Below are 10,970 nucleotides of genomic sequence, written 5' to 3'. Positions count from 1 at the left end.
GCTCTGCATAACAACTCGATGTTCTCTATCAGACTGCTAGGCTTGAAGCTGAGGAAATACACTGCCCCCTTCTCCGGCTCCATCCTCATTCACCGGCTGGCCCCTAACTGCCTCAGGTAGTCCGGAGGCTGGCCAGGGAGTCTCCACCTACTCACGGGCGTCAGCCATTCGGCGCGCTCGGGAGCCTACGGGTTGGAACCCATTGGCTGGGGGGCGCTGCCAGTCTCGGGAGGGGGTGTGGTGGGGGTGGGGTTTCGGGCCGCAGCAGGTCCAGGCAGCTCACAGTTTGCAGGGTGGTGAGTGAGCTCAAGCGTAGCGTGAGCTCCGCTACCGTAGACTTGCAAACAGTTCGGAGCGAGCGTAAGCGAGCCAGAGAGAGTGAGAGAGAGGGAGAGGGTAGTAGGGGACCTAGAGGAGACTGAGCGAGAAAGCAAAGGCCTGAAGACCAAAGATTTGAGACTGAATGACCATGGCTGTCTCCGCACCTCCAGTAATCTCTGCAACTTCCAGCGGCGCAGGCGTCCCGGGGGGCTTGTTTCGGGCGGAACCTCTGTACTCGACGCCTGGAGAGCCCCCTCGTCTCACCCCCAGTATGATCAACAGTTTCATGGCCAATAACCACGGCGGCAGCGCCGGGGGTGGAGGGGTCGGTAGTACCAGCGCAGGCAGCGGCAATACCAACACCAACGAGTGCCGGATGGTCGACATGCATGGGGTAAAGGTGGCTTCCTTCCTGATGGACGGCCAGGAACTGATTTGCCTGCCTCAAGTCTTTGATCTCTTCCTCAAACACCTGGTGGGAGGGTTGCATACGGTGTACACCAAGCTGAAGAGACTGGACATATCCCCGGTGGTGTGTACTGTTGAGCAGGTCCGGATCCTCCGCGGGCTGGGGGCCATCCAGCCCGGGGTCAACCGCTGCAAACTCATCACCAGGAAAGACTTCGAAACTTTGTTCATCGATTGTACCAATGCCAGGTGAGATTCTCGTTTCTTAGCTTTCTCTTCCCCCTTTGCCCTCTTCTGCGTGTCTCATCCTCTTCCAACTTTGTAGAGTGAGTTTTAACTAGCTTGCTCTACTCTTTAGGCTCTAAGTCGGTGGGAAAAAGAGGACTGGAAAAACTCATTAATTTCCTGTCGCTTCTAGTCCGAGCTCAGGGGCAGGGCTTGGGTCTAAGAAAGTCTCGTACAAACTTCAGTTTGCGGTCCTGTACTGAAAGTTTCCAGCCTTTCGCCCTTATCTTGCATGGCGTTCTGGCTGCTTGTGATTATTTGTTAATTTCTCTATTTGGTTTTCTTTCCTGCTCATTTGTGGCCATACGGGTCTGATAGATTTTTCTCCTGAACACGGACACCAAGGGCTTTCCGGAGTAGAGGGCTGGCTTAGCTGTAAACTGTGCTCCTAAGCTAGCAATCCAGAACACAGCATTTGGGGGATGCAGAGGGTCGGAAGTCTAGAATCCATCCCAGAGGATGATTCGTTCCCCAACCTGTATGTTTGTTGTGAGAATGCGTTGGTGTGTGATGGTGGTAGTGGTGGTGGTGGTGTGTGTGTCTGTCTGTGAAAGAGAGCCAGAACGAGCTCATAAAGATGAGTGCTCATGCCTGCTGCGCAAAGCTTCCCCGTACACGATACAGGAAAGTCGATGGAGCCTTTTTTTTTTTTTTTTTTAAAGAACGATGGCAAGTGTAACTTTCCTGGGATCGACCCTTTGGGTAATCTGCAGAGGGCAATGTGGGGCATGAGTGGCGGGGCCGGGACCGGGTGGGGAGTGCAATAAAAATTGGTAGGTTTTCTGGAGAAGATGCTTTCAGCTCTTCCCCCAGGCAAATAATTGGAAGGATCCCATTCCCCCAAAGAGAGGATTCCCTAAATGATGATGGTCAGCTTCTCTGGTTGTAAATGCACCTCCTTCGTAGCACAGCTTAGAATTACATTGTAGAACAAATATTTATTTGCATATGTCCATAAGCAAATTTTATTCAATGTTTGAGTTTTAAGAAAGTAAAGTATATTCAAGATCATTTAATTTTAGAGGGTGGGATAATTAGGGAAAATGGCATTGAAACATGTATAATATTTTAAAGACTTTTAAATTAGTTTTCTTAGTATTTATTCCATCTCTAGTATAATAATATCTGTTAGGAAAGTGCACATTTGGTAGATGTGATTAGCATATAAACCAAACCACCATCACCAAGCTAAAGGGGGCAAACGGTTTTGTTGTGAAACAGCACTGCTGTTTATCATTTTGCATAAAACATCTGCAGAGGTAGATTTTCTCACAATGCAACTTTAAATCATAAGATCTCTGGGTTTATGAACCAAAACTGACCCAATTGACACATCTGCTGTAAAATCCAAATTACTATGCATAGTCGAAGTATACTGGCAACTTGTAGACAAACTGTTGCTGACTGCTACAATAAGATAATGCTACAGAACTTACAAGGGAACCCTTTGTTTTTCTTCTTTTCTCTTTGAGCAGTGTTCTCCTGGGTTCTAGCAATTAAGCAGAAACCTATTCATATAAGAACTCCTACCTGAATCATATCTGGGGCTTAAAAACCTGGCTTATTAGACCACATTTTCTTAAGGAAGATAGATTGCTTTAAAACACAAAGGATACCTGTTCCCTCAATAAAAGAAGCAATTATAGGTTTTAAGAGTAGAAAGGATATTTTATTTTGACCACAAAGCACTTTATTAATACCTAAACTCAGAGGATTACCAGGGACTTCAGATGAGGGTCATCTAGTTTATTTGTTGTCATTTGAAAAGACTTGAACAATTGTAGACCTGAAAACCTATCTTCTGTCCTCCTCCTTTCTCCTTTCCCTGGTTTCTCTTGCAAATGCCCACTCTTAAAGATAAATGAACAATTATTACACATAGGAAATTATACTTTCTTTAATAAATAATTTACACACCTTTGAGCAAAATCTATAATTTTCATTAAAAAAATAAATAGATTAACACTTTAATGTGATTTTGATGCTTCCCTCTGTAAATAGAAACTTTAATTTTTATTAGAGCTACTTACTAAAGGAAAAAATAATAAATTTCCCTGTATCCAGAGTCAAGTGTTCTTATGCTATTTTTGAACCCTGTTATATGATGTGTTTTAGGTTATTATTTCTATTGTTATGTTTTACTTATTCCTTATCAAGCATTTATAGTGCCAACTTTTTTGAGGGCTTAGATTGCTTTTGTGTATGTGCACATGTAAAAGTGATAGATAAATATTAAAAATATAAGAGGAAACATATCTGGAATATGATGAATGTGCTTCCTACTGCAGTTTTTCTTTATGAGTATTTTATTACATACATATTCTATAAGTGTGTTACAAGTGTTGCAATATGTAATTGAAAAAATTTATGAAATATATTCTATGAATTCAATCTATAAATAAAGATGAGGAAAACTACTAGAAACCCCTATGTTGCAATTTCTAGACAGTAAAAAAAATGCTCAAAATTTCTGGAAAAAATCTAATTAACATTACCACATTTTGTCCTCATAATCATATAGTTAAAAAACTACAAAATATGATAATGCTTATAATGGATGCCTTATGACTTGAGGTAACATTATTTACAGATGTGTGTACCTTAAATCATTCCTTCCATCTGTGAAATTAGTATTTAAGTAAACATTACTTCCATGACTTTTCTATTCAGTGAAAAGAAAGGTGAAGGATGTAAATAAGAATGAGGCCCAAGAGAGACAACATAAAGTAGATGAGATGGAGACAGTAAGAGAAAAGAGATATAGGATATGAGCAGAATGATGTCATAAAATGGAGTGAAAGATGGATCAGAGGAGCTTATAGAGATGCCCAAAGAAGATGAGCAATATACCAGTGGAGACTTGGCTAAAGAGAATTGTCATTTAGGACTCATGATTTCCTAGCACTTTAAGCTAAAAGAGGGGAGAAGTGCAAGGAACACCTACATACTACTGTTCTTATTTGAAAAAAGCGATTCACCTTCATCTCCTAATGGATCAATCTCCAAACTGTATTGTTGAATGGAAGGCCTATCTGTAATGGTGTTGTTGGCAATTTTCTTTTCCTACATAATAAACATTTCTGCCCTTCTTTGTCAGATAACTATGGAAGGATACAAGGCCTAATATAGGATATTTTAATTTGGAATGCTTCCTACACTATTCCAGAACAAACAAAATAGACCACTTTAAAACTGGTCATTTTCAGAGACCTTGAGGTGTTGCCACTGAAAATCAATGAGTAAAATACTTAAATAATTATTTCTTTGATAGTACTGAAAGTCACAAAAATAGCTAAATCAGTGCCTTATATTAACAACTTTTATTAACTAATTATTAAAATATTCACAGTTCTCTTCCCAGAAAAGTCGTTGGAGAATAATACTTGCCTCAGCTACTAGAGAATGGAAAGACTGAAACTCTTGAATATTCATTGTTCTATTAAATGTCAGGCTTTATATCGCTGCATTTGAAAATGGCTATCCAGGTATTTTTCCTTGATGCCCCTTAGCTTCAGAAATTAATTGTAAATAAGATTATTTTGAGGGTTATTAAGAAAATGACGATTAAAAATACCCAAACCAAATAGGAAAACTTGTTATCTTGTTTTAGATCTTTGTTTTTGCAGATGAAGCACTGTGATTATTTTCCATTTCTTGTCCAAGAGAACTTAGAGTTTTAATATTATAGAGTCCGGGCCGATTCAGAAAGCAAATGTCTAAAGTATCTCACTCTTATGCAATGGATTTTCCTTACTGAATTCTTCAAAGTTTAATATAGCAGTAAAATATTAAATTAAAAATTGTTATTCAGTAAATATGAAAAAGCAACCAAAACATTTTATTGTTATCTCTGTTTATCTACCTATCTCTATAAAAGTAACATTGTCAGATTTCATAATCAGCATTTAATTTCATTTGAGGACCAACTGATTAAATGTTATTCAGTTATTTACATATAGTTAAATGGATGCTTAGACCACAATGTATGACTAAGAAAATATTTTAATGCATTTTGAGACATTCAACATATATTCAAATTAATATAATTCAGTTTTTAATTAAAAATTTAATTAAGTCATGGTTTATTGTTATTCTGACTGTGTGTGAACAGAACATAAATGGGCTTCCATGTTAGAATAACTTTTTGTGACTTATAGTGACTTTTACAACAATTTAAAACTACTACTTTCAAATACTACAAATATTTTAAAATAGTCAAAGAGTTTGGCTTTGTATTCACACTTGATGAATATAGTTCATAATCCACAAAGCATAACAACTTTGAAAATAGATGTTTTCATTCATTGTAAAGTTAAGCAAAATCAAATTTTTGAAGAACTTGCATCACTTTCCTAGGCTAATATTTTGTATGACTTACATTTTCAGAAATGATCAAAAGGTTTTAGAAATTAATCTTGGCAATAAATGCAGACATTTTAATTCATGGGATAATGAGGGGGATAGTCATGTCTGTTAACTGACTATAGTCAGTCACATAGTCAACAATGCACTGTCTTTTATTAGAGAATGATGTCAATATTATAAGTAAGGCAGTCTACTCATGTGCCAGTCCACAGAACTTCCACATGTACATTCATTTAAAAAGTACACTTCTGCATAAATAACAACTGTTGTATTTATCTAATACTTTTGCTGGATTTCATATTTGCCCTAAAACTCATTATTAGGTAATGGGTATTACATTAAAGAAATGATGCATGGTATGATAGAGAATATCTTTGGATATTTATGTATGATTTTAATCTCAGTGTGTATAGTACATGAATGCTAATAAGTCATTAGGAAGTGATCGTCTTCAGACATTAATGTTTAGGTGTTTTCATACAGGAATTCTCTAATACTTGTATAAAATAGCAAGTCTGAGTTGTTTGATGCATTATTAAGTAAACTTATTTTGTCTTAATGAAGTCTCTGCTAAGCTGCTAAGTCGCTTCATTCGTGTCCGACTCTTCGCGACCCCATAGACTGCAGCCCACCAGGCTCCTCCGTCCATGGGATTTTCCAGGCAAGAGTACTGGAGTGGGGTGCCATCGCTTTCTCCGAATGAACTCTCTAGATGTTTTAAAAGTGCTTCCAGCAGGCAAATGTAATTGTGAGACACTCTAATCATAATACATTATATTTCAGTTGGTAACCTATATCTACAGTGACGCTTTATCTGATGCATTTCAAGAAAAAAATGATTTAAATTTATCCACTCTATACATTTCAGATATACATTAAAACTGCCCTAATTGACAAAAACTGAAAATATCATGTTTTCAGAGGAAGGACATCAAACCTTTTTCCCAAAAGAAAAACAATTAGGTATTAATGATATTCTTGTTGCATAATCAAAAGGTCTTTGGTAGCATTTTTTTCTTCCCTTTCACCATCTCAACCTGCAAAACTCTTCACTGTCACTTAAGATCACACAATTCTAAAAAGAATAAAACAACATTTAAACACATTTGCTTTGCTAGGGAAATTGAACATTTGCACCCGATAAGCCTGATTGTGGAACTGCATGCAAATTGTGTTTTGATTTATCTCTTTTACACTTTTTTCCATTTGAATTGATCTTGCATTAATTTCACCAAGCAGCTCTGTGAGGCTGCAGATGTTGCCTTGTGTTTAATAAATCAATGAGACAGATCTGAATGAATCACTTTAGATGGATTCTCTGCTCGGTTTGATGTCTAGATGTTATTCTTAGCTTGTTATCATGACAGATGCATTAATGTTCCCATATACTGCCAGCAATGTAAGAGAGATCGAAGCTTTTAAAGTGGTGGCATCCCTTTTTCCATTTTCTACTTTAGAACAACTAAATTTATTTTATTTTATTTAGGAATCAAAGAAAAATATCTAACCAATCATAAGTTTCTTCATGGGAAAGATTCTTAATTTTCATGCTATATTAACTCTTCCAAAATGGTGGAAATCAATATCTTAAAACCTAAATATAGGGTATCTGCTTAATAAATAGTGCCTCCACATTAATATTTAATCATGGTCGGAAAAATGAGAATAAGTAATATATGATTGGAATACATTGAAAGTATCACTATAAATAGAATAATGCAGTATCTAAATTGATTACAGAAGGGTGTTAGCTTTTAAATCCTTACTAATAAGCTTCTTGTTGGCTTAATGCAGCTGTAATATACTCTTACCAAAAGATTTAGAACTTCAGGATTTAATATTTCTCTTTAGTAGTAAGGACACAGCTTGTCCATTGTGTATTCATCATTTCCTCACTTTAGAGTGCTGAAAATCTTAGAAAAGTTTATTTTATTTTAGTATATCGCAGCTGTTTATAGTTTGGGTAATTGTAAATTAAAAATCATTCAGTAACAATAAATGCTACTTTTATAATTTACTTTCTTAAACTATAGAAACACATATGCACACTGAAAGGCTCTTTGTATAACTCTAGTGAACTTTATTACCTACCTGCATTTACTATCATCACTATCATGTTTTATTTCATTTCATCCATGGCATCATTGCCTTGGATTTTGGAGAGAAACAATTGTGTTAATTGTTGGAAATATTTTGAGTTTAATGTTGTCATTGTTACAACTTTTAAAGTTAATCTCTGATGCTTGAAAATACAAATTTTAGAAAGGATATTCAATTTTTTTTCTTCTTCAACTTTCTGAAGAATGTATATTTTTAAAAATCAACTCTCAGAGGTAGTTCTCTTTGCACGCCTTTACAGTATTCTTCCATCAAATTTTTACTGTTAGCTTTATTAGAATAGGAAAACAGGAAACTATTAACTGATACTGTTGAGGTCTCAAATTCTTCAGGATATTTTTATCTGCAGTGTGAGGCTAATCTTGGAAGCTTAGGATACATGTTATGATTTGCAGTATAATTTAAAAAGAAGTTTATAAGTAAGTTGAATAAGTTATGGACAAGAGTTAGCTTTTTTTTTTCTATTTTGCTTAAACTGTGGGAATGTCTTCATTGTGAGGTCTTGCCACATCCTTCTTTAAAGATAAATTTATATATTACAATTGGTAAAATTATTATATTGAAAATGTAAGATGTGGTATACATTGATTTATGCAAAATTGAATATAACATAGCTAAATAGCAAATGGATACATTTATCACTATCTAAAATGATATCCCTAAAATAAAACTGAATTTGTTACATAAAACAAAACCTTGGATTTTTAATAATAATTTCTGAGGAGTTATCTTTAACTTCAGTAATATTTATAGTAAAATTTTAATAAGCCTGATATCATATACATTTAGGCACCTAATTCACATTTGTTTAATGAATACAGTCATGTACACATACACATTTATTCTTCTCATTAGAATTCTTTGCACAAATTGCTGTGCTTAAAAAAAACCTAAGTAGTTACATAAAATGTACAATTATAAAAAGACACTAATCCTAAAAATTTAATTCCATTATAAAACCATTTCTAATCATGGCATAACATTTTCACATGTACATTAAAGCTATACAAATCTATTATATGAAATTAGAATGTTTAAATGAAATGTATCTGTAAAGAAAGTATGACTTCTTGATATTTTCTTTTAGTGAAAACCCATAGGAGATGTTCTAATACTACTATAAAATGATTCTCAACGATTTAGATTTATACTACTTGATACCAGCACTTGAACCAGGCAGTTGACTTTTGATATTTTTTCAAAGTGTTTATAAAAAATGGGTTGGTAAGAAGAGGGTTTTCCTCCATTCTATCTATAGTTTGTGAATAGAAAGAGGAATATAGTGATTTATTTTCTTCTTGAATAATCTCAGGACCCATTCATTGCAATACAAATTTGCATGAAGTGTCTGCCCCCCCCCCACCTCCATTTAAAGGAATAGCTTAACTTTTTCAGGTGTAATTAATTTTGAAGAGTAACATTTCCTTTCATCTAAGACCCCTGAGGTTGAAACTACTCATATGCAGGTACTATTCTAACTCATTACAATTATTTAGTTTATTAGATCAAATCGTGGTGGAAACTTTGTAATTAAACTGCTGGAGTTTAAAAAATAATGAACCATGGTATTTTTATTGCTAAATAACCTTTTTTATTTTTAAACAAGTTGCTTAATAGTGTATGATGTAGTGTGTATATTAAGGTATAAAACATTCAATTGTAACTGTGTCCGATGATCTTATCAGATTGCTGGCAACTGCTAGCTGGTAACAGCATTTAGTCTACATTTAGTCTATCTGCTATTTATGTGATGTTAAAAAGAAAAAAGTAATATTGATCTGTCTCCAGATTAAAGTTTGAAATGGGCAACAGCCTGAATACAAAGGGCTTTTTTTTTTTTTATGATTTCTCAGCTTGCTATTGATCTCCTAGTTTTATTGCATTCATTATTTATTTAAAGAATTTGCAAGCTAAACATAACGTTAAGCTAGTTTGCACACAGGGACCGCACTTAGGAAATTGAATGGAAATTGCATTAGAGATGAACATCTGTGCTATTTTTCCACTCATGTGTTTATGGGTTTGTATAAAAGGTGTATTGGATTAACAGTTATAACCATTATAGCTTACAGCAATATGATTTGGAGCTTTTAGTTATTTTGGAAGAAGTTTGTCTCTTACTTGCTTATTTAAGAAATATAGTAATATCTAAATGATATTTAGATAAATTTATTTTATAGCACATTTGTTAATGCATTATTTACACTATACATCAATTGTGAGGCTCCCTGTTTTATTGCAATAAAAACATTAAAAAAATCAGACTTAATTATCATGTAAGACTATACTATCTCTTAATGGCTTTTGACAGTAGGATACGTAGGTGCTATTTACACAGTACCTATTTTAAGAATGTTGAGTTTAATGCCATATTAAAGCACATCAAATTCACATAAATGGCATAAAAATTGCAATGTGACCATCCATAAAATGTGATTATATATGTATGTTAGGCCTTGATCCTTCTGAAAGGATAATAAACATTCAGACACTGAGGGCTTGCTTTATATAACACTATAGACAATATGGTGGGATGCTTTATGATATGGTTTCCCCCTTGAATTCAATCCAAGGAATTTTAATTACAAAATCTCAAGGGGAATTCACCTGAAATAGTTCTCTGGAGGACATAAGTTAGACCCTAGTGTGAGTATCTTTATTGAAATATTTTCTTTAATCTGTAGACATTTGGAAAACGTATTTTGTCCACTTAATTATTAGAATTTAAATAAATAAAAATATCTTCATGATAATTTTTATCTCTCATGATTAGATTTGTCATAATGGAGTGTGTGTTTGTGTGTGTATACAGTATATTCTTTGGTGCCAGGCAGTGTTCTAGGTGAAGAGAGTGAACACCACAGTCTCTTCTCTCATGGAGCTTATATTCTGGAATCATGCTGTCTTTAGCTTAGGGTATATAAAGTCTATATCCCCCTTTTATATTTGTTAAATTGTGAAATCTTTGAGATTACAAATTTTTGCCTTATCCATTGTTGAATAATCCTTAAATATCTTGTATCTGCCTGTGTGCTATATCAGTAACACTAGAATTTTTTCAGTCTTTAGAATTATACCAGAAAGGTCAAACTAAAAATAGTTATTAATATATGAAATATTTTAGTTTTATGTTTTACTTATGATATAACTATATAAAATACTCATCAAGAGGAACTGGGAATAAAATATGTATTTCCATTTAAGAATGGCTGCAGTTAATTCACTTTAGTATCTTTTCTCTGACATATAGTATTTTTGCAAGGGGTATGAGTCCTTAAAAATTCATAAAATTAGTTATTCTATGAGTTTTTATTTTGGACAATAAAATTTTTACAGTAGTGGACAATACAAGTTTTTATAGTAGAATGTATAACTGTGGATTAGAAAAACATGGTTTTTTTTTTTTCCCATGTAAAAAAGCTTGCCTTCGTTTATGTTAGTTTTAAATAGATTCTCAAGTTTAAAAGTTTAAT

At 34.4% G+C, this 10,970-nt stretch overlaps 1 protein-coding gene across 1 annotated transcript in view; it reads left to right on the top strand.

Annotated features, from left to right (window-relative positions):
• The first annotated feature begins 269 nt into the window (after window positions 1-269).
• The window catches only part of LOC132344341 (dachshund homolog 2-like), a 361,118-nt gene continuing 350,417 nt past the window's right edge, over window positions 270-10,970 (top strand). The window contains exon 1 of the mRNA XM_059883832.1: window positions 270-978. Coding sequence (XP_059739815.1) covers window positions 464-978 — 515 coding nt within the window. The 5' untranslated portion in view covers window positions 270-463. The remainder of the gene's footprint in view (window positions 979-10,970) is intronic.

This window comes from Bos taurus, chromosome X, assembly GCF_002263795.3.
Source record: "Bos taurus isolate L1 Dominette 01449 registration number 42190680 breed Hereford chromosome X, ARS-UCD2.0, whole genome shotgun sequence".
NCBI classification, from domain to species: domain Eukaryota; kingdom Metazoa; phylum Chordata; class Mammalia; order Artiodactyla; family Bovidae; genus Bos; species Bos taurus.
The sequence above is the reverse complement of the archived record's forward strand: the minus strand, read 5'-3'. Positions and strand labels throughout refer to the sequence as shown.